General features: G+C 37.9%; 1 protein-coding gene across 1 annotated transcript in view; it reads left to right on the forward strand.

Annotated features, from left to right (window-relative positions):
* The window catches only part of PLA2R1 (phospholipase A2 receptor 1), a 75,602-nt gene that overhangs the window by 43,840 nt on the left and 6,862 nt on the right, over window positions 1–24,900 (forward strand). Inside the window, exons 15-26 of the mRNA XM_089523036.1 lie at window positions 27–159; window positions 1,574–1,609; window positions 3,146–3,303; window positions 4,891–4,955; window positions 6,615–6,718; window positions 9,042–9,184; window positions 10,562–10,679; window positions 12,791–12,921; window positions 16,930–17,074; window positions 18,206–18,444; window positions 21,707–21,875; window positions 24,315–24,455. Coding sequence (XP_089379162.1) covers window positions 27–159; window positions 1,574–1,609; window positions 3,146–3,303; window positions 4,891–4,955; window positions 6,615–6,718; window positions 9,042–9,184; window positions 10,562–10,679; window positions 12,791–12,921; window positions 16,930–17,074; window positions 18,206–18,444; window positions 21,707–21,875; window positions 24,315–24,455 — 1,582 coding nt within the window. The remainder of the gene's footprint in view (window positions 1–26; window positions 160–1,573; window positions 1,610–3,145; window positions 3,304–4,890; window positions 4,956–6,614; window positions 6,719–9,041; window positions 9,185–10,561; window positions 10,680–12,790; window positions 12,922–16,929; window positions 17,075–18,205; window positions 18,445–21,706; window positions 21,876–24,314; window positions 24,456–24,900) is intronic.

Below are 24,900 nucleotides of genomic sequence, written 5' to 3' on the forward strand. Positions count from 1 at the left end.
GAGACTAATGCATTGTTTTGTGACAGGTTGCATCTGCCTTTTTAGAGAACCTTTATATTGAAGATAATATGAGGAACTGTGCTGCATATCAAATTAATGGAACAGTCTTACCATTGCATTGCAGTTCAGAGCGTGAATGGATATGCAAAATGCGAAAAGGTAAAAATGAAGTATACTACTTATATGTTGTAATGTTTTTAGTTCCTAAAATGATGATTGCTGAGAAGGAGGACAATACCTCAGTGGTGGAATACATCCCTTGCATCCAGAAAGTCCCTGGGGCAAAACCCTGCTTCTGCAGTTAAAACAGGATCAGGCAGCATAGGACAGTAAAAATTCCAGCCTGAAACCCTAGAAAGTTGCTGCCAGTCAGTAGACATTAATAGGCTAGCTGAGCCATTGGTCTGATCTGTTTACATATGTACTACAGTTGACTGAGCAGTAAAAATGGTCTCATCCTAAAGCAGGACACATACCACTTGTGTCAACTGAACCTATATATAACTACCAGCTTTGGCAGGTTTATAAAATTTAATATCGGTGTATTTTGTTAATTAGTTTAGAATTTTCCAAAATGAAAAATACAGTGGGCCCTCAAATCCGCTGATGTTCAAGTCCCATAGTACTAACGGTGGCATGACTATGCAGCCGTACCACCATTAGGGGCAATGGGACTTTGCCACCCCCATCCCACCCAAAGCCTGCCTTGCCACTCTCACAGTGGCAGGGAGCTGCCTCTTCTTCCTCCTCTTCCCCACCTCCTCCTTTTCTCCTCTTACACTCTCATTTGCTGTTGCCGCAGCTTTTCCTCCTCTCTCCTCCTCCTCTTCCCTGCCTCCTCCTCCTTCTGTTACCTCTCCCATTGCTGCTGCTGTTGCTCCTTTTTCTTCCTCCTCCTCTTCATCCCACCTTTGTCTCCATTCCTACTCCTACTCCTTTTCCTTTCTCCTTTGGCTCTTCCTCACCTCCTCCTCCTTTCTCCTCCTCCTCTTACTCCTTTCCATCACCACTGCTGCCACTCATCTTCCTTTTCCTTCTTCCTTCTCCTTCCTCCTCATCATCTTCCCAACCTCCTCCTCCTCCTCCTCCTCCACGCCCCTCCCCCCGGGTGGGTTTGCCATCCACAGATGCTCAGCTCCGCGGATGGCAAATCTGCAAATACAGAGAGCAGACTGTCCTCCAAAACCCAAAACTTTTTTGGAGGGTGGTTACGATAGTGACACTTTTGGTTTCTGATGATTTGGTATACACAAACTTTGTTTCATGCACTAATTATGAAAAATAATGTATAAAATTACCTTGAGGCTGTGTGTATAAGGTGCATATGAAATGTAAATGTATTTCATGTTTATACTTGAGTCCCATCTCCAAGATATGTATATATATGCAAATACAAGTATTCTAAAATCCAACAAAAATAAATAAATAAATAAATAAATGAAAACCAAAATACTTCTGGTCCCAAGCATTTTGGATAAGGGAGACTCAGCCTGTAGTTAAGTAGATGTTAAAGCTGCTGTATGTTTAGTATAAAACCTGTGCGTATTCTTTAAATTGAATATTTCTGTTACAGGAATGAAAACGAAGATTCCACAATGGTATATTAATGGTATGGGGTAAATCAATGTTCTTTGTTTTGCACCTGTTGAATGGTAATATACTAATTACCAAAGTAATCAAAATGAGGGGAAGTTTGCATTTTTCTAAAGGCTGGAATATAGTAAGTCTGCAAATTTTACTTGGATAACCAGCGGGGGGTTTTTAAACTCCCCTTCAAAAAAGCCCTTCATTTTACATTCCTGCTTTTCATATATAACAGAAGGAATCCTTGAAAATGTAATTGCAGAAGTATATCTTTGAAATTTAAAGAAATAAGGTTGTTCAAATGGAAACAATAGATGTTGTGGAAAGCATTTTATGCTTCATGGTGGTTGGGAGACTTCCAGATATAACCAAGATGTAGTATCTGGGGGGATGGGGATGTGCTGAAAAGTATTGAACCAGGAGTTTGTTGATTCATGATGTGGACTTATGTCAGAGCAGATACAATAAAGGTGGAGAATATGAAGTCCATTCACCGTTGTCATACTGCAACTCCTACCAGAAGTAGCCAGCACAGTAATTGTTGCAAGATGATGGGAGGGGCACATATCCTCCATTCCTAATCTACAAGAAGATTCAATATGTCAAAAACAATTCCAAAAAGCAAAAGCATTAATACCAGTTAATATATATTTAGGGCATGATCCAGCAAAAGGTCCCTGGAAACAACCAAGCATATGAATAAATTTTCCCCTGAAATTAATGGTACTTCAATACATTTAGCATCGTCTGAATCATGCCTTTATCACAGTTTTTGCTTAGCTTTGTGGTGAAAAAATAAACACCTTGGAGCACTATAGACAGTAGTTGTAAGGCAGGAATAGGCGAGTGTGGCCTCCTGGATTGGTTGGACTCCAACTTCCTAAAGCTTCAACCAACATGGTTAACTATCAGTAGTGATGGGAGCTCTAGTTCAGACCCCATCCGTTATTATATGTTGCCATGTCTGTCCTGTAGCTGCTGTATGGTCTATCTACTGCTGGAGTGCTCCTTTTCATTGACAGGCAAAACCTGTCAATGCCTTCCAATTGCACTGTTTTTCCACTACTGAAAGAGTGTGATAAGTTCTTTCTGAAACAGTTCCAATGTGCAGGGAGTCACATGGTGCAAGTGGGCATAATTATGCTTCCCTTCCTGTTCCTATTCCCAAGTGGGCTGTTTTTCTTCTTTTCTTTTTTTCTCAATTTATTTTATTTATTTATTTTAAACAAATTTATTTGCCATGATTGCACAATTGTGCTAAAATAAATAAATAAATAAATAAATACAGACTGAAATGCATGCTGGGAAAGGGTTAGGGGCTATGGAGGCTGAAACCAAAACTGAAGCAACACCATGATACATTTGGAGAGCTGTGCAATAGTGATTGTCCCCAAACTGGTGTGGTAACATCCTTAGCATCTACATGGAGAACTGATAGCAGTTGTATATGTGCTATCAGCATCTGTTCTATGATATACAGTATATAGCAACAACATAGTATTAGTCACAGTTATTTTCCCATGCATCTATTCACACAGATTGTATTTGACTTGATTTTTAGAGCCATCGTGGTTTTACTATCAAGGAGCAGAATACCTTTTTTATGACAGTGCCTCAGAGTGGGCCACTTTTCAGTTTGTTTGTGGCTGGCTCCATGGTGATATAGCAACAATACATTCCTCTGAAGAACAGAAATTTATTCAAAACAGAATAAAAAAGGTAACATTTCTACAAATGTTCTACATTTGCAGGGTTCATTCCCCCCCCCCACACACACACACACACTTTATAAAAAGCATTGGAGTTATGTAAAAAAAAAGTACTATTAAAATATATAAGTATTTGTAGCCGTGTTTCTGAGGCAACTGTGTTGGATCCAAGAGCCAATTTTCTGCCCCTGAGACTTTCCTGGAGATGCAGGGTCTGTCAAAATGCTTTTTAATAAATGGCTGGATATTCAGTATGGAATACCAGGGGGTTTATGGTAAACAGCACAGGAGGGTTCTGCACCCTCCATTTAAAAAGAGAATTGTTGCTCTTGATGATTTTCATCAGAGGAAGTTCACCTTTCTTTTGTCCAGTAAAAAAGTGTTCTAGGATGTTTGGAGAGGCTGAGCACCATGAAAACAGCTGTGGGGGAGGCACATGAAACTCTAGGACCACACTTTAAATCAAATCAGGTTTAAATTAGCCACCCTGAGTGCTTTGTAGATCATATTTGACATGATATAAATTGCAAAATATTTTATTGCAAAGTAAATCTTTTTGTAAAGTGCATTTTTTGCCATTGATTCCTCTGCCACTCACTTCCCCAGTGACAGTTCTCCTGTAACTATGTTGCCCACAATAAAGTTACAGAAATAATTTCAATGCAGTTTCAATTCTTTGTTTTGCTTTCATTACATTGAGTAGTTTTTGCCATTGTGCTATGCCATATACAGTGGGTCCTTAATGTCCATTGAGGTTTGGTTGGATCCACCCACCCCCACGCCCCACCCTGTGGATAATGAAATCCATAGATGCTCAAGTTCCATTAAATATAATGGCATAGAAAATGGTGTCCCTTATATAAAATGGTAATTGAAAGTTTGCTATTTGGAATTTATATTGTTCTTTGCATATTTTCAATCCATGGATGCTTGAATCTGTGGTTAAAAATTTCTGTGGATAAGGAGGGCCAGTTATATATCATCATCTGCACATTTTAAAAGTAGAAATCCTTGCATGTAGTTTTTGTGCAAAAAACAAACAAACTATAGAACAAATGTCATACTAGAATAAAATAGATTAGTATGAAGTTTACACAAAGTAAATTAAAAGCCAGAATATCCATTGTCTTGCAAGCTGCAATACTGTTAGGTCTCATTTATTTTATGGTGAATAGCATGTCTAGTCTGCAGTCCTCAGATTTTATGGCACAAGGAATCCATCATGGAACATTCAGACCACCATCTTATAAGTACTTACTGGGAATAAATTTATTGAACTCAATGGAACATGCAAGTAGTTAAGTATTGGGTAGTGCATTCACTTGAGCTGTACATGAGTCTTACTATTCTGTGTGCTGTTTTCTGTATTGCTTTTTTGAAACAGGGATGGCGTGTGTGTGGCCCTCTTGATATTGTTGGACTATAACATTCATCAGCCTAAGCCAGCCTAGCTAATGCTAAGGAATGATAAAAGTTGCAGTCCAACAACAATATGCCCATGTTTCGTAGTCCCAGATAAGTCACAAAGATGCTGATTAAAGACAGCCATGTGTCAAAACACAAGAAAGACGTAATATTTATAACAATTATTTTTCAGGTTTCAAAAATGAATAAAAATTGGTGGATTGCATTGCATTCAAAAATACCAAGCAGAGGGTTTCGGTAAGACTGTACTGTCATATAGTGTACATCTGTTTTTTTCCTGACCAATCTTACAAATGCATTTTTGGTTTTGCACATAGGGAATGCAGTCTGGGCATCTTGTTAATTTTCACTTTTTTCTGTAAGAGAAAGATGTTACAGAAGCAACTTCTAGATTAGAAAAATAATTGAACAGAAAAATGTGCTGAAACAATTCCTTGTTGCTTGATGTAATTGCCTTGGTGAAAAGATTTTGACTTTATAAAAAATTCCGTTTTTCCAAAATCTTCTGTTTTAAATTCTGGAAAATTATAGTACTATAGACACCATTTCATTGCTTCACAGCTTCATTGACAATAATGTAGACAGTAGTGTATTACAGCTTAACTGAATGTTGTGGAACTGACCTCTCTGATCCTATTCCTTAATTTTACACTTTTATTATGCAACTATGTTTACATAGACAATATGTTCCACTGAATTCAGATGAGCTTGTTTCCAGGAAAGTGTGCATAAGCGAGAAACACTTTTGATGGAGTGTTATTCATTAATCATACTGGATAAAGGACATTACATTCATATTTATTCCTTTCATTGATTAAACTACACAATTAAATTCAGTATTCATCACACTTACTCATTTCCCACCTTTCCTCAACTAAACTCAGGATGGAATACAGGGGGTGAAGGTGGTCTCCATCCAGGCACTGATCAGATCCACATCCTCTTAGCTTCAGTTTGGTGCTGCATCAGGTTACCAATATTTGTGGCTGGTGAGCATCTGTAGAATTTTGTGAGGTTTGCCCAAAATGGCTACCACAGTGGGTATGACCAGTCATAAATGGTGTGTACAAGAAGACAAACTGGTAAGGCCAAAAACATGTTTTGTTACACACACACAAATAAAGGTGAGAATTCCAAAACATAAACTTGCTGTTTTGAGGTCACTATTTTCTGCTAAACACACTGAGCCTGAGGCAAACTGATGGCTCAAACACATAACTTGGTCAAGAAGCTGGTTACAAGGCAAGGATAGAGTTTGAGACTCAAATGATGTAAGTATCCATTTCAAAGAAGTCAAACTGATTGTGGTCAGAGAAATACTACCCAACACATCCACATGCAAAGAAATACAAACAGCAGCAACAACCAGACAATATATTTATAGGCAGAGCGCACGCCACACCAAAAGCACAAACTAGTCAAAATCGACACCACTCTAAAACATACAAAGCCGATACCAAAAGCAAACAAAACTCTGCAAAATGCATACAAACACTCCATTCCCATTCTCTAACATCTCTCCCTTCCCCCCTTCCTACCTTGCTACACTTACCCCATCGTCCTTCAGCATGATCTGCTCAGCTTACCCTTTTTTTCCTAGTCTCTCACCATTTTGGTTTTCTAAGTATTTCTATCCACATGGTTCATGGAAATACTCTTAGAAATAAAGACGGTACTGGGAGCTGGTCCTTTGCTTTGAAGTATACCAGTATTCCAGATTTTGCTACCCTTCCTTCCTTCCTTCCTTCCTTCCTTCCTTCCTTCCTTTTTTGTACTCAAGACTTTTGAGGTATCCATAATGGGGACCGAACCTCATAATATGGTATGGTTAATAACTTTGGGATAAAGGCTTGCCCCATAATTTGCAATAAATAAATAATCAAAATGCCTTTGCAGGTGGACAGATGGCTCACCACTATTATACCAGAACTGGGGACAAAGTGGAAAGAGTCTTGTGTATGCTGGGGGAGAAAAATGTGGTTATATTTCTTCCCAAACAGGTGCATTTTATATTTTCTGTTTCTCATATTTCAAATGATTTCATGAAACCTTTTGGTAAAAACAACTTGCTTCCAGCCCAAAGCATCTCCATCAGTGAGTACTGATGTGATTCATTCTCTTAGAATCTACTGAAATCACAGCATTGTGGGATTTCTTTCCTTTTCTTTTCCCCATGTCACCAGTATAACTCTTGTTATGCTTCATCCTCAACATTTATGTGTTGGCACAGCATGGCTGAGATTTGAGCCTATAGTTATCAGTGGAGCAGTTGAAAGTTTATGTAATCATAAAGATCCATAAGAGGTTATCTGTACATCAGTGTGCATATCAGTTTCTGTTCAGGAACTACAGGCATAAGCTGGACACACATCCAAATGATCATGGAACCTATATGTGCTGCATTACTTTATATTAGCAGCTTTTCCAACTGTTGTCCATTGTGATGGTGGTTATTTTGCTTGGTTCAGGAAATACCTGAAGTAGTTGACAGTCTGGATCTGAAACCTTGCTGTGATTTTTGTTTTTCTCTCAATAGATAGCACACCAAATTTGGTGATTCTGTGAATGAGCATGGGGGTTTGTATTGCATGGATAACAGCCAGACAGACACCAGCTTTCCCATCTGCAGTATGGAAATTCCTATCTGCAGTGTGGTGAAGCTATTAACATGTTAAGTACCAGTATATGTGACTCATACTGTCTTGGATGAGGAAGTGAAGGTATCTGACTAACATATGAGATTAAACTGTTGTTTATGATTAGCAAAATAACAATTTTCCTCTTTCAGTGTGTCTTATATAGAATTGTTTTGGGCTGGTTAAGGGATGTTCACTTCAAAAGCAAACCTCAGTTAAATCAAAAGGACTTCAAAGTAAATAAAATATCGACAGATTAGTTGTATTGTGTAATAAGGTACTGAATATATAAATAAAGGAGTGTCCAGAAAAAAAACTGGTTCAGTTTCAAAATATTTTAAAATCCTGGACTTAAATTCCATTGAAGATGTGGCTAACCATTGAGGACACATGCATTGGACTGGATTACAGTACTAGTTTCACTTTTGTCCCATTGAAAACATTTATGAAAAGCAAGTTATTTTTGGATGGTACAGTGGATACAGAAGTCAAACATTTCTGACAGGTTTCTTCCCAATAGTAATACAAAGTGAATTTATAATAAATTATGTATTTCATGGCCATATATGGCAGGGGGAAGCAAGAAGCTGTTTGCCAGAACTGTAGCAAAAATATAATTTCGGCCACAGATTCTACATTTGCCATCCAGATTAAAAACACTCTAGTGCCATATGGTTTTGTTTGGATCCCACCCACCCACCCTCTTTTTTCCAAACCTATCCTTTTTTGTTTTTTAAAGCAATTGCTCAGCAATCCATCTCACTGCAATAAATCATTCAGGGTTCTGACTAACAGTTCTCTATATATAAAGCCAGTTTGATGTAATGGTTTAAGTGTTGGAACTATGACTCTGCAGACCCAGGTTTGAATCCCAGCTCAGCCATGTAAACCCACTCTCTTGGCAAGTCACACTCTCTCAGCCTCAGAAGTTGGCCATGGCCACCCCCCTGTGAAAAAACTGGCTAAGGAAACTCCATGATAGGGTTGCCTGAGGGTCACCAGAAGTCAGAAATGACTTGAAGGCACACAAGAACACAGCCAACACTTGGGGAATGGGACTTCCTCTTTCCTTTTTGTCCCCATGCAGCCATTGTGCACTGCTGCCTCCAGATCTGTACTAGAGAGTTGCTACTGGAGCAGATTTTGGCTGTGAATAACTGGTATGTAGGCAAGGGAGATGATATCCATTCTGCCAGTAGTGTCTGTTCTACTAGAAATAAAAACAGTGGATTCCTCCAACTGTGAAGGCGTATGCTGAAATGAAATAAAACTTGCTGTATTTCTTACACAGTGTATACAAATATTCATTTTACAAATATTAACATACAGTACTTTTTTTAGTTATTAGTGTTGCATTAACACTGACTGTTGTGGGAGTGTATTTTGATAAATACGCTGGGGCATCATCGACACACTGGTCTCTGGACACTGATATATGCACACATATACATATGATATAATATATAATAATAATACGAATAATAAATGATAATGTATAATAATATAATACAGGCATAATGTACTAATAATTATAATGGATAATGTATAATAATATTATGCAGTATAAAATAATATGATAATTATAATGTTATGGTTATGATGATATGTACATTCAGCCAATTTTGTTAGATCTGTTTTTACATGGTAATTTTAGTTTTGTTAACTATTATCTAATTGTATATCTTAGGACTTTGGAGCTTTGCAAATTGTACTATATCGCTGCCTTGTATTTGCAAACGTAAAAAGATTTTGACTGTTGAGAGAGAAATGCCAAAACAACAGACTCCTCAGGGAACATGTCCAAAAGGGTGGCTCTATTTTGGATTTAAGGTAATAACATGTTTGGTTAGGTTTTTAAAAAGAAAAAAAAAGAATTTTTTTTACGTCCCCAATAACCATGCTTGTTCCTTCTGTTCAAAATCTTACTATATCTATTTCATTTGCTGCATATTCTCCACTCAGATGGTAGATAGCTCTCTGTGATTACAAATGGAGCACCTTTTTCCTATTCCATTTAAAGATAATTCATTTAATGGTCAGCCCATTAAGGCCATGCTACTCTTTAATTAAACTCAAGGTGTTTCATGTTTAAAATAATTTTAATGCCACATCTTGAATTCTGTTATAAAATAATAAATATTTTTTTCTATTTTTCTGTCTTTATTGTCAGTGATAAGGAAGGTTGCAAGCAGAACTTTGGAAAAGTTACTTCTTTGAGCAGTAGCCCTCCATATCCCCAGTTACTTTTTTCAGAGTTGTAAATCAAAGAAAAGGAATTTTTCCAAGCTCTGTATTTGGTGCCATAAAATGATAAATTGGAAAACAAACAGTTTGCAAAGTGATGAGATACAAAAGGGACAGAAGTTCAGGGAAATTCCAGCAGTGAATACACTGGTGGAAGCAAAACTGGAAAGTTGTACGGAGAAATTTTACCAGGCTAGTTCTGCATCCTTTGAGGTTGGCTGCTTACACTTATGTATTTTTATTTCATTCTAACTCTTGTCTATATAGCTAAAATCCCATCTAGGTGATTCATTATATAATTGAGTGCAATGTGTCTTTGAGAGCCAACATGGTGAGCTAGTGTGTTGTACAGGTCTGAGTGTCAGGCTGTAGCTCTGGGAAACCAGGATTCTGATCCCCACTCAGTCATGGAAACTCAATGGGTCACTTTGGACAAATTACACTCTGTCATTCTTAGAGGAAAACAATGGTGAACATCCCCTGAAAAAATCTAGGATAGGGTGGCCATGTGCTGGAGGCAACCTAGAGGCATATAGTAACAACAAATCTGTGTTTGAATTTTGATTCCAGGCTTTTTAAAAATGCCAATCTTATTGGCCAGGGTGAATGGAAGAACTGATAACATCACAGCAGTTGGGGAAGAGGAATTCAACTCTTCCCCCCCCCCCCCCTTCCTGTGGAAAATTCCTCTTCTGAAGCTGGCATTTGTTTTGGTGGGAAACCCCCTGGCAATATCTATGCCATATTATTCTGTAATCATGACAGATAAGTTTGCATATGACAACAGGGAAGTAGATTGTACCTTTCTTTAACAATGCATCATTGGTACTTCTAAATTTCAGGCTCATGGACAAAAGAATTTTAATTTATCTACCAGTGAAAACTATATTATATTATTCCATTTTCTGATCACAAGTCTCAGTCTAAGAGTTCAGTTAAATAACCATTTCCTTCTGCCAATAGTGCTTTCTTCTACAGATTCCAAAGGATCCAAGTCATCTGAAAAGTTGGTATTCTGCCCAAACATTCTGTAATCACTACGAGGCCTCGCTTGCTTCAATTGAAAGTGAAGTTGAACAAGGTACAGTTGTATTTTATACCATTATACAAGTTTGAAAATGTATTCTACATATGTACACTTTGAAAAATCAAAAATGATGTTTAGTAATGGTTAAGACCATTTCATAAGCATCATTGAGGAACAAAGGGGAGATACACACACACCCTCTCCGGTGCAATTGCTTTAATTCTTAAATAAAGTGAGTGAGTTTCCCATTATGCAACTTTCCATGGCAAAAAGGCAGTTTTGATCTGACCATGTAAGGCTAAACACAATTACCAATCAGAAAAGAAAATCCTGGATTCAAATGTTGCTGTCTCTACTATAACTCTAAATTATTACTGCTCAGGATTTGCCTAGAACTAAAGATCTTGCACTCTAGCTGTACATTGATTTTTAATTGGAAAAGATACATTTAGACAGAATAAGATGAAAATTTAGAAAAGAAATGTGTCATCTGTTTATTAGAGCTATGGTCTGTACAAATGACCATGAACTGTGCGTTACCCAGTTATAGTAGTGCCATACCACTTAAATTATCATAGGTCCCTCCTGATTTGTACTTGGAATTCTATTCTTGTTTCTGACTTATGGGAGACCCTCCTAAGGTACACTTATCATGGGGTTTTCTTGGCAAGATTTATTCAGAGATACTTTGACATTCTCTTCTTCTGATGCTGAGAGAGTGTGACTTACTCAAGGCTGCCAAATAAGTTTCCATGGCTAACTGCTAGCTCCAATATACTCATTAAAACAAGACATGCAGGCAGTGCAGTACATTATCAGAAACCTTTCCCCCATAAACACTTCCCAAAGGCCTGTTGATGCAAAGAAGTGTTTTATTTGTTTAAGACATTTAGCCCACAAGTGTCCCAAGACAATGAACAAATGAAAGCAATCAGAACAATACAAAGATAAATCATTTTAAAACACGTTAAAATACACTTTTAAAGACTTTGGAAAGCAGTCTAAAAACAATCCTAAATACAATTTTAAAAAAGAACAACTTCAGATGTTAAAATCCATGTGAAACAGCACTGTTTTGACTGCCCACCAGAAGCGTAGAAAAGATGGAGCCAACTTAACTTACTTGGATAGGGAATCCACAGTTGAGGTGCTGCTACAAAGAAGACTCTATTATGTAAATATGTATACCAACCTAACTTCACAAGATGTTGGGACATGCAGCACAGCCTCCTCTGAGGAGCTCAAATTTCAAGTAGACTCATGTGGGAGGAGATGCTCACTACTAACTAGAAGGACAACAGGTAACAAGTCAGACTTCCTCTCTAGGAAGTTCCACTGGCTACTGAGGAGGCCTTGTCCCACTTTCGTTCCAGATGTATTTTTCAGGTTGATGTGGTGGAGAAAAGAAAATAATGTTGTCAAAAATGTTGTTCTTGGAAAATGAGTTAGTCCGAAGTAAATAATGCTAGATAGCGGCTTTCTTGTCAGTGAGGCAGTGAATCCACTGCAGGCTTTAGATATTTCTGGTGCTAAACCTATGTAGCAAATGTCAGTACCTTTGCTACATCCTTTAAAGATTTCCCACAAAGTCCACAGCTTTGTCCTTCTCCCAATCCATAAATTATTTGCCAGTTGCAAGTATTCCTCACAAAGAAATTATTTGGGGGGTTTGATGTTGCCAGAGCAAAGAGAATGGAACAGCAGAGATCCAAACTGAAGCAGAGAAAGGAACAGCAGATTTTTCTCTCCCTCCCAAAGAAATATAATCAATCCTATGATATTGAAATAAACTCGTAAATTCATTGAGACTTGAATCTGAGCAAATTCATGTAGATCATATGTCCATTGTATTACAAAGAAAAAGCAGAAGATGTGAGTGGGTGGAAAAAGAAGACAAAATTTCCCAGTGAAACCACTGGGCCTAACATTCTGATATTTTCAGCTGGTTGCATGTGACAGTTTCATTTCTCACTTTTGTATTAGTTCAGTATTATTAGTTTTTAAAAATGTCAATCAGTTGAGATATTTCATTTCATTTTTGCTTTTAATAATGCAGCAAACACTGTATTCCTGAACTGTTTGATTTTGTATGTGCATGTGGGCATGCATGCATATGTGTATCTGTATAGGTGCTTTGTTTATTAATTTTGTTTTACTTTCTCCAGCTTTCATCACAATGAACCTGTTTGGGCATAAATCTAATGTCTGGATTGGTCTTCAGAGCAGTGATTATGCAAAATGGGTTAATGGACAGGAAGTGAAATATTCCAACTGGTCTCCAGTAGGAGTAATGCAGGCAAGTGCTTATGAGGTTTTATGAGAAATCTGTGTGCATTCTCATGATGTTTTTTATATACACACACCTTTTTGTATCCTCCTTTTCAAATTTTCTGACAAATGGGTTCACCATTTAAATGCTGGGAAAAGTAACATTAGGTAATGCCTTGAATCCCATTTTGGGAGAAAGTTGAGATATAAATCCAATAAATGAATAAATTTATTAATATATAAATAGGTATTAAAAGATATTATATACATCAGGGCTATTAGCATGGTAGTCTGTAAACCACTTCCTGTCCGCAAACTTTTAGCTGATGGTTCTTTTTTTCCAAGGAAGTTCCAGGGACTTGTAGTCAGTGGGGACAAATATAGTGCTAGTCCCTGGCACAGTGGGGGGAAATCTGATGGTTTCTCACATTAGATAGGTAAGAGGCAGATAGCTTTGATGACTGGGTGACAATGAAAAAGTGGCAAAAGGTGGCTTCCATGCCATGGGTATAGCAAATCAGCCCCAGGTTTCAGTCCAAACGTTACAAGAAGCTATCCATTATATCAGTGCTCAAAAAGGGGAGAGCCACAAATCCCTACCTTATCTGATGGCCTCCTTGGTTACTTTTTTGAGAAAAGTGTAGAAGATATTATGTGGCTTAAAACTGGGAGAAAAGAAAGCAGGTTGTACACTGGAAGAAAAGTAGGTTAGAAATTAATTAATTAATAAGCGTACTCATCCAATTTGAAAATGTTTTCCTGAAAGAAAGGGAAGAATAACAATGCATTTTGTATCTTTTTGACTGGCAAATGACTTGCAGAGTGGCAACTGAGGGGAAGCAATCCACAGTGTGATTTTGGACAAACCAATTGCAAGTACTGTATCTAGCATCAATCCTCTTCTCAGTTCCCCATCTGAGAATGAGGGAGGGACAGCAAAACACTCTCAGACTGCACTAGCAAACACTATTGTAAAGCAGCACACTTTACATGCTTCTGATGACTGGAGTGTAGTAATAGAGAGGTATAGTTTTTAAAAGGGAAATAGGCCAAACATGAAAGGAGGAGGAGGAGTGCTATATGTCAGGGATGTTTACACCTGTGAAGAGATCCAGGACTTCAATCCTGGAAGCCAGGTACAGGACATCTGGATAAAAATGAAAGGGAAAATAAACACCAGGGATGTTATTGTGGGAGTCTACTACAAACCCCCAAGTCAAACTGAGGAATTGAAAGATGCCTTTCTAGAGCCACACACTCAGAAAGGAAAGATGCCGTAGTGATGGGTGACTTCAACAATTCTGATATTGGCTGGAAGTCAAACGCAACAGCAGAGTTTAAGGTCCAGCAAATTCCTCACTTGCCTGGCAGACAATTTCATTGTTCAAATGGTGGAAAAAGCAATGGAGGGGATCAGATATTTTAGATCTGATGCTAACCAACAGGGATGACCTGGTTAATGGGGTGGAAGTAGCAGGATCCTTAGGTGGGAGAGATCACATTTTTTCTGGAGCTTGTTTTACAGTGGAAAGGGGAAGCCAAGAATAGAAATATATGCATTCTAGACTTTAAGAAAGAGGATTTCAGTAAACTTAGGGAAATACTGTGTGATCCCATAGTCAGGGATATTAAAAAAGAAGGGAATTCAGGATGGATGGGAGTTTCTCAAAAGAGAGGTTTGGAAGGCACAATTTCCAACAGTTACAATGAGGAGGAAAAATAGGAGATGTCTCAAGAAACCAGGATGGATGACTAAAGAACTTTCAGCTAAGCTAAGTTTTAAACAGTAGATGTATAAGAAATGGAAAAGGGGGAAAATCACCAAAGCGGAATTCAAACAAATAGGTAGCATGTGGAGGGGGAAGGTCAGAAAGGCTAAAGCGAAGGTTTGTTGGAGAGGCTAAGGATAATAAAAAAAGCTTTTTAAGGTATGTACTTAGCAACTCATCACAAAAGTTAGAATCATACAAGCCATCATATTCCCTATTACCATGTATGGATGTGAGAGCTGGACAGTTAAGAAAGATGATAGGAAGAAAATCAATTCATTTGAAATGTGGTGCTGGAGAAGAGTGCTGAGGATCCCATGGACAGCCAAAAAGACAAACAGATGGATCCTAGAGCAGATCAAGCTGGAAACCTCCCTGGAAGCCAAGATGACCAAACTGAGGCTGTTGTACTTTGGACACTTCATGAGAAGGAAGAACTCACTGGAAAAGACAATAATGATGGGAAAGGTAGAGAGAAGTAGGAAGAGAGGAAGGCCACATGCCAGATGGATGGACTCTATTAAGGAAGTCACACAGGTATGGGGTTGCAGGAATTAAGCAGAGCAGTGGAAGATAGGGGGTCTTGGAAATGTCTCATCCATAGGGTTGTCATGTGTCAAGATTGACTCAAAGGCAGTTAACAACAACAACAACCTTAGCAAAAGGAAGAAGAAGGAAATGGTAGGGCTGTTGCATGGAGAAGATGGTGAAACGCCAAAAGTGGACAGAGAAAATACAGAACTACTCAACACCTATTTTGCCTCAGTTTTCTCACAAAAGGAAAAGGGTGCTCAACCTACTGCTTTATCACACTAGGGGGCAAACAGGATTTAAACGAGAATTAAACAGGAAATATTATGTGATAAACAGCAGGCATTTCCTGTTTAACTCTCATTTAACTTGTTTAAATCCTGTTTGGCCCCTAGTGTGATAAAGCAGCTAAAGAAAATGGAGCAGATGATGCAGAAAGGAGATGCAGCACAGAATAAGTAAAGAGGCAATATTATTATTATTATTATTATTATTATTATTATTATTATTAACCTTTATTTATGAAGCGCTGTAAATTTACACAGCGCTGTACATGCAATCTTTTTAGTTAGACGGTTCCCTGCCCTCAGGCTTACAATCTAAAAAGACATGACACAGAAGGAGAAGGGAGTGGTGACGGGAAAGGGTAAGAGGTCCAGCAGTTCCTCTCAACCTCCGAGGCCTGGACCAAGGCAGATGGACAGGAGGGAGGGCTTGGCTTCAAAATGGAAGGTTAATCATTATCCAGGGAAAATACATACTCACAAGTAGGATAATACATATACAGTACATAGCAATACAGGAAATGGATCGATAAACAGTCAACAACAGAACATCAGATAGTAAGCGACAATTATGCGATGCCTGGGAAGGCTTCTCTGAACAGGATGGTTTTCAACTCCGAATAGAGAATACTTGCTTAATCAAAATGTATTCCAGTCCTCAGGCCCAGATGAACTACATCCAAGGTATTAAAAGAACTCACAGAAGTAATCTCAGACCCACTGCAATAATCTTTTGAGAATTCTTGAAGAACAGGAGAAGTCCTAGCAGACAGGAGGAGGGCAAATGTTGTCCCCACCTTCAAAAAGGGAAAAAAGAGGACTCAAACTATTACTGCCCAGTTAGCTTGACATCAGTATTGAGGAAGATTCTTGATCACCTCATTAAACAGAGAGTCTTTAAGTCTTTAATGTCATAATCACAAAAAGTCAACGTGAGTTTCTCAAAAACAAGTCATGCCAGACTAATCTGATCTCTTTTTTTTGTTTTTGTTTTTATAAAATTACCATCTTGGTAGATGAAGGGAATGCTGTGGCTGTAGTACATCTTGATGTCGCTAAGGTTTTTGGTAAGGTCTCCCACAATATTCTGCAAACAAGCTAATTAAATGTGGGCTAGATAATGCAACTGCACCACACACATGCAAAAAAGCAAAAACGGTGTCAGCAGAGTTGTAGAAACAGAGGTTTTGTGGAAGTACATTTTTTATCCACAAAAAAATATCTAAGGTTTAAGAATACCCCAGAGGAGACTGTGTTTGTGCAGTAACCATCGAACTCTGGAGAAGGCAACAGAAAACCATGGGACAGAGGAATGGAGTGGAGTATGGGACTTCACACTGCAACATAGTTGCAGGTCAGATTTGTCTTCTATATTTTTACTGTTCCTACCTTACATAAAAGTATTATATATTGCTTTTCACTTTATTTTCCACTGTAATATATTAATTTCAGAATCACTATGATAACAGCTCTGATATTCAGGAAGAAGCTCCACTATGTACTTTGATATTAAATAATCCTAGTTTCAATTCAATGGGGAAATGGGACCTAGAAAATTGCAAAAAAACCAATGGGTTTGTCTGCCAGAAGGCTCAAGGTACAGAATTCTTTTTTGCTTTGCTACTGTAAAAAAATTACACAAACATTTACCATCTCCAATGTGTTATAATGTGTAATCCATATATGTGGATGACTCATTCAGACAAATTTTCTAGAACTAAAGCTATGCATGCTTCCAGTGGTTCCCTACAATTTCAGCTTAGAAGCAGTCATAGACCCATACATTTTGATTGCCTGTTTTTCTCCATATCTTAGTTGCATCAGGTTATTTTAAAGGCATAAAGTATTTTAGGATACCGTATGAGTCATAAGTTACGCCATTAAATTTAGTAAAGTTGTTTAGGCCATGTAACAATTAATTAACACAGCTAGTATTGTAAAACAGGCATGGCTTACATTCATCTTACTGCAGTTTACTGTATCTGTCTGGTCTCTTTCTTTGAAATAAAATATGAAGTATGTCACCCCAGAGGGAGCTGCTAGTGATAGTAAAGCTTTACACTCTTTCTGTCTCCCCAAATTGACTCGAGCTTCTTTAGAAAATGTTTGTTGTTTCTTGTCCTTTTTTTTACTCCAGAGGAAATTCTCATTCTTATTTGTATGCTTAAGAATTAATTGTAGTATTTTACAGCCTGAACAATGGCAGTACTTTAAAACCTAAAGAATTTGTTTCTGTTAGAAATATACATAGGTTAAGACGTTTACTCAAAAATATATCCTAAAATGAAGTTTCACATAAGACTCTGCCCTTAACCCTTGCATAAGTGGGGACTTCCTTTAAAAGCACAATTGAAGTTTCACACTTACATCACAGTGCAACATAAGTTGGAAAATAGTTCAATAATGAATTTTTTATTGTAAAAAGAATTGCTTTTAAAGCTATCTTGGGCGCAACAACAGAAAAGCAGATAGAGGGAGCTATTATACAAATGTAATTCTTGCCTTGTATGATAAGTTCCTGAGAGAACAGCTTCTTAACTTTGTGGTATGCTTACAGGGAAGTCATATAGGACTTTATAGGTCATAACCAGCTCTTCGAATTTATATTCTTTCCAGAGATGACTATATCCTGTTTGAAAAGTGAGAATTTATTTAAAGTAAACAAAAAACTAGAAATTTTTAAATGTTTTTGGGTGACTCTTGATCTTTTCTTTTCACCTTGCCACAGATACTTCTAGATATACATTAGACCCTTCAGTCATGTACCCAATACCAAATACTTTGGAATATGCAAACAGAACATATATTTTAATCAATGGCAATATGACTTGGTATATGGCTTTAAAAACATGCAAAGAAAATGGTGCTGATTTGGTCAGCATTGCAGACCACTATCACCAGGCCTTCCTCACCATAATTATAAATCGACTGGGCTACAGTCACTGGATTGGATTGTTCATTTCTGATGTAAGTTTTTGAAAACTTTGCCTCTTTAACATAATAATAATAATTTGTTTTATTTATATACCGCTATTCCAAAGATCATAGCAGTGAACAGCAAGTAGGCTAATTAGCAAGTAAGCTAATTTGCCCCCAACAGTCTGGGTACTCATTTTAGCGACCTCGGAAGGATGCAAGCCTGAGTCTAGCTTGGGCCCTTTTGCTGGTCTTGAACTCGCAACCTTGTGGTTTCGAGTGAATGGCTGCAGTACACTGCGCCACCAGGGCTCCTGGTGAATGGTGCATTCAGATAGAATGTATATTAAAGTTAAGATGCACAATGAATTTGTAGAGAAAAGTAACTTTTGATTTCAGCCACTTTCTCAGTTCAGAGACTTGAACATTTGAGTGGAAGAGGGAGGAGTATAGAAGCAGATCCTAGCTATATAAATCAATGACATAGGCACAGAGAAATACAACATTACAGTTCATTCCAGAGCTTTTTATTGCATTGGCAGGAACATCCGTCAGTACAGATCTGGTCAGAACATTAATACTGATGGAAGGTAGAGAGAGAGTTTTCACTGATTCATCCCTCCTCCTGCTTTCCACATATGCTTCTACCATCCATTCTTCTGGATGATTCCTCAACCTTCAGGAAGAGATATTAGAAACACAGAATCACAGAACTGAAAGGAATTTCACTGGCCTTCAAGTCCAATGCTTCAGAGCATCCCCAGCAGATTGCTGTCCAGAGGCGGTGTATATAACTCGGTTATAGATGTTTCTTCTAATGCTCAATCTAAATCTGCCTTCTTCTTACTGAAAACCATTCGACATGGTCTTTCCCTGCACGCTTCTCTCTATGACAGCCTTTTAAATATTTAAGTGGTGGCATCATGTAATGTTTCAGTCATCTCTCAGCTTCTTCACCAAGCTGAACATACCCAACTCCCTCAACCTTTCAAGAAATGTGGGACATTGAAGTAGGATAGGGAATCAAGAAAGTTCACCTTCTCCACCTTTCAACTAGTGGAAAAACCAAAATGTCAGTGAGAAGTTTTGACTTTGATCCGAACATGAGATATTCCAGGTTTGTCCAGATTTAATGAGCTGGGGCCCTGAAATATTTAGATTATGTTTAGTCAAGAAACACCCATATTATTACAAAATTCTGAAATGGGACATTTGTCTGCATGTCACTCAGATTTGAAGACTCCAGAGGCCCCAGATTGTTCCATAGACCCATTAAATCATGAGTATTGACTTATTCAGCAGTTGATTCAGTGGGTCTTCTCTAGTAGCGACTCAAAGTTGGATTTAGGTCAAACAGCTTTCCAGACTGGCAAAGCTGTTTCTTAGACATCTAGGAAACTGAAATTTGAGATAGATCTGAAGAGATATTAGAAGAGTCTGCCAGGAGTGTGAGAAAGTGATATGCACTTAGTGTAGTGGGCACTGGTTATTAGAAAAGTCTGGAAAACAGATATTTTTTTTATCTAGCAGCCAAAATACAGGATATGTCAAGCAGACCATACAACAAGGCAAGTTGTACATCTTTTGGAACATCAAGTTGTGGAGATTCCACATGCTCACAGCCATGCAGGTGGATCTATATTTGCATATTGGAAGCTTTATAAATTATCAGTTTATATTAAATTTACTGTCTTATTATGAGCTCAGTTGGGACTCTGAGAGCCAGTGTGGTTTAATAATTTGAGCACTGAGTACAACTCTGAAGATCAAGGAGGTTCAAATCTCTGCTCAGTCCTGGAAACCCACTTGATGACTTGGGCCAGTCACATTCTCTTAGCTTCAGAGGGGGACAAACTCAAACCCCCTCTGAATAAATCTTGCCAAGAAAACTCTATGATAAGTTCTCCTTGAGGATCGCCATAGGTCAGAAATGACAACAATAAAAAGAATTGGATCTGCAGAAAACATATGAAGGAAAAGCCTCCTTTTCCCTTTAGAATAGAACACCTTCCTCTGTAACCACAGACAAGGAAATACAACTGACTTGTATTTTTAGGGAACTCGTATGGCTCAAAGGGGCTTATAATATTGTTTACATTTAGGTCTTTTACATGCCTGAGAGGCAGCCCCATTTAGCCCTTATGTCATGGTCTTCAGAGTTTTTTATTCAGAACTTCTTATATCCTTGTCTCAGTGTCACTATTTTACCATCTCCACCAACAGTAGCCAATGACATGGAGCAGGGTGACAGAAGCCAAAATTATGGAGCTTTCTTATAGGGGACTATTACTAGTTATTACAAGAAGGGGACAACTTGTCAAGAGGGATATCATTTTTGTCAGTATTTTCCCAATATGGAACATGTATCCAACTTATAAATAAGGAATCTAGGAAGTATTCCTGGAAAAATCAGGTACCTACCATATCTCATTACTGCAAAAGTAAGCCAAGAGCAGTAGAGAAGTGGCTTTTGGCTTTACCTCTCCACATGCCTTTGAAGCACTTCAGTTTTCCTCACAGAGGGAGATGGTCATGAAAGTGTGCCTTTTGCCAAATGAATTTCCCAGCACGGCAAAAGACATATTTTTATGACTACATCCCTTGGGAAGAGAATAGAAGTGCTTTGAGGCATGTAGACAGGTACTTCTCACGGCTCTGTCTTGGCTTATTAATGTGATAAGACTCTTAGAATGAATATATTGCTCTGATATCTTGCCTGTAGGCTGTGCAAATCTGTGCTGTTTCCTTAGCACCGGTGTTTGTTTATGCATTATATTTAGATGAATGAATATTGTATCCTTCCACTGTAATCATAATACAGAATCAAAAATTAGCAATATCAGTTTTTTTCATGTTACACAATTATAGCATTATGATTCCACTGTACCCTATGGAATGCTGGGTTTTGTAGTTTGGTGGGTCACTAGAATACACTAGAAGAGAATTCTAAATAGATTTAGAATTTAGAAATAGAATTCTAAATTCTAAATATTGCAAATCTCAGGATTCCATAGATTGGCACTATAGCAATTCGTGGTAGTAACATGCTATGATTATGCAGAACTTGTGTATAATTAAAGAAGATTAAAAATTAAAATAAATAACAGGAAATAAAAACAGTTTTTAAATGGGCAGGCAGCTAATAAAGTGCTCAGTCCAGCAGATTAAATGGTTACTAGAACAAAAGTATCTTCTAGCATTTCTTAGATGGTAGGAGGCAATAAGAGAAAGGCCAGTCAGACTTCCTGAGGCAGGCAGTTCTGCAGTTTAAGTGGAGCCACTGCAAGACTTAATCAGATACTTCTTTTGTCAGAATGGACTTAGCACTGAATGGTCAGATGGTACCAAGCCTTATTTTACCTTCTGGGCAGATGAGGAACCCCAGACTCCAGGAAGCTGTATTTACATAGATGTTAATGGACGCTGGAGAAGTACTGGTTGTGAGAGACTCTTGAATGGGGCAGTTTGTCACATTTCAGCCAGTAAGTCTATTGTTCTTCCACGTAGTCTGTGTAACTCACACAGATTCTTAGAGTTTTCTGTGCCTGCTCTTGAGACTTCCAGAGGAGATAAACAATTTCGGTGGGAATGTTTCAGTGACAGGCTCTTTCCACCCTGTACTACCCAAATGTCCATGTCTTATGAATCTAGGGCAGCCAAATTAAAAAAAAATGGGGAGGGCTTTTATACCTTTAACTGTTGTGTAGCACAGAGAGTTTCAACGAGGATCGCTTGTCACATAACCAGGTAACAAGCAACACCAGATGAAACAGGAGTCCTCTCCAGTTTTCACTTTGGTAACCCTATTAATGATATATTTCAACCAGTAGATCAATTATTATATTGACCTTAAAAATGCTTCCAGCAAATAGCCCATTCTGGTCTTTGAGCATCTTTTTAAAAGCAGAAGTTGAAATAGTGAAAATGTCTTATTTAAATATTCTTGATGTGTATTTTACCAGCAATTTGCAAAAACATGTCTACCTAAGGAAAGAAAACAGTTATCCCAAAATACCAATGAGACATTGTAATCCCCATACACAAATGACATATGTAGTATTGGCTGCCAGTGTGGGAAGTTTTAAAAGGGATTAAACAGATTCATATAGTGTAAGCCTATAAATGGCTGTTAGTCATAATGCAAGAAAAGAAGAAAGGATAAAACCTAACTCATTGAAATTATAAAAGGTAAACAAAAAGAGTTATACAGTGCGCCCTTGTCTTACACGGGGGATCCATTCCAGACACCACCACCCCCGCTTAAAGCAAATCCCGTGTCTGATCAAGCCCCATTCATTTGAATGGGGTGTGTTTCCGCAGCGCACACCAAGGGCGCATACCCCATTCATCATATTAGGACTCACCGTCCATGTGACCTGAAGCCCACATATGGTGAGCCCGCGTATAGCGCAGTCGTGCTGTACCTTAATATGTGTGTGTGTGTGTGTAAAGTTTTATAACAAATATAATAAAGCACTTAAATGATCAATTATTCAGATTTTCACTACACATTCCATACTGTAAATAGCAGTTTGGGAGAAGGTCCATAGGGAATAAATAAATCATTTGTTGAAGGAAATAGATAGCCTAAGGCTCCATTCAGTTCTTCATTTAAACAGAAGCCAGATACTATCTTCCTCAGTTACCAATGTGAACTTTGTGTCCAATACCTTTTCCAAATACAAGGCTGATGTATTGGTAAAAAAGTACAGTCTGTTACGGGTCAGTGTTAACTGCAGAAAAAATCCTACATCATAACCAGTGTCCTACAAATATTTAAAACACATACAAACATTCCAAACTTGAACACTATAGATTACTTTCAATGTACATGTAACTTGAATGCAGGATTTGAAGAGAGTGATAGTACAGTCGCCTCTCCATTTTTGCCAGTTTGGGATCCACGTCCCTCACTTATGCACAAGCGGCAGAGGAAGGGGGATAAAATGGGACGTGTGCCCACAATGCACACCCATTGGCACCCGCAAGCATACACCACCATTCAAGCCAATGGGGCTTGAATATTGGCGATTTTGTTTTTGTGGCGGGGGGGCTGGAACGGATCCCCTGCTAAAACAGAAGAGCAACTGTAATAACAAAGATGCACAATTGTAGAAACAATTGTAAATAGCCAAAGACAAAAAAAAAAAAATGAAGACAAAGATGGCTAGATTTCTGTCCTCCAGTCCACATCTTCATTTAAACCACTGGGGATTAGAGTATTTAGTTTGGAAACCAATGTAGTTCTTCTTTTCTCAATTTATTACAGCCTTCCTTTTTTTTAACCACCATTTTCTCTAGGCACCAGGACTTACTATCTTTCTCCTCATGCTTAAACTCATAAAATGTTTCATTAATGGTGCATACATATTTCATGCATATATATCATTTATACCCTAACTCTTTTTCTTTATCATTTAATAGTAATAATGCTACATAGTATCGCCCATATCAGAGGCACTGTGCTTCTGAATACTACTTACTGAGAAACATGAACCAAAAGTTCCTATTGCCCTCATGCTCGGATTGTGGACTCTCTGTGGATATCTGTGTTAACAGCAATACTAATTAACAGTAGCACTGACGCTGGAGAGTTTTTGGAACAAGCAAGGAACAATAAAGTGGTCCAGTGAAGAATAGTAAACATTATGATGTGGACCTGCAGCATACTTCTTGGAGGAAGTTCCAGAAGAAAACAAAAATTGAGCCAAAAGCAGAGTTGCCCCATTTCCTCTCAGATTTTGTCATTCTGCCCCGGGCATAACACACATAAAGTCCTCCCATATAGTTCTAAAACTGACAGTAATATTATGTAGCTGTTACAATAAATGAATGTAAAGTGTGTGGAACTTTTAGAACATATGTTTGGCTGTGGCTTGTTCCTGATATTTGTTACAGTTAAATATTTCCTTCTCTCACAGAAAGGAACTTAACAACAAATAAGGGTTGGTGTGATGAAAAGACTGTCCCTTGGATAAAATTTGAAAATAGTTGCTACAGCTTTTCCACAGCTTTTGAGAATTTGAACTTTGATGAAGCATTTGAATTTTGCAAAAAGCAAGGTAACTTCTCGATAGCTACACAGATTGACAGAGATCTGATAAGCCTTACATTATTTTTGTCAGTATTCCATTCCAAGTTCAAGATTTGTTATTTTTTTTAAAAAAACTGTTGTTGATGTAGTTGGACATAATGGATACAATCCACAAAAAGCTAGATATAACTCAGGTCTTGCCAGAATTGTGGGTGTGTGGCCATTTTACATATTAGCATATATATAAAATCAGTTTATAATACCATGAAATTCTTTTTGAAATAGGAATGCACTTGGCAGTTTATATATAACAGCAGATTATCATTGCTAGATACCAGTTTGAGGCTTGCTTTTTAAAAAAGCAAGTCTTCCTAAAGAAAAAAATGTGTATTCTGCCACTTCTGTCCAGCAGGGAATTTGATTTTGATTTAAAATGGATTGTTTAGAAAATTAGTGCAGTCCTCTTCCACAGT

Source organism: Sceloporus occidentalis, unplaced genomic scaffold (assembly GCF_023333645.1).
Source record: "Sceloporus occidentalis isolate IW3139 unplaced genomic scaffold, rSceOcc1.0.p SCAF_4, whole genome shotgun sequence".
In the NCBI taxonomy this organism is placed as follows: domain Eukaryota; kingdom Metazoa; phylum Chordata; class Lepidosauria; order Squamata; family Phrynosomatidae; genus Sceloporus; species Sceloporus occidentalis.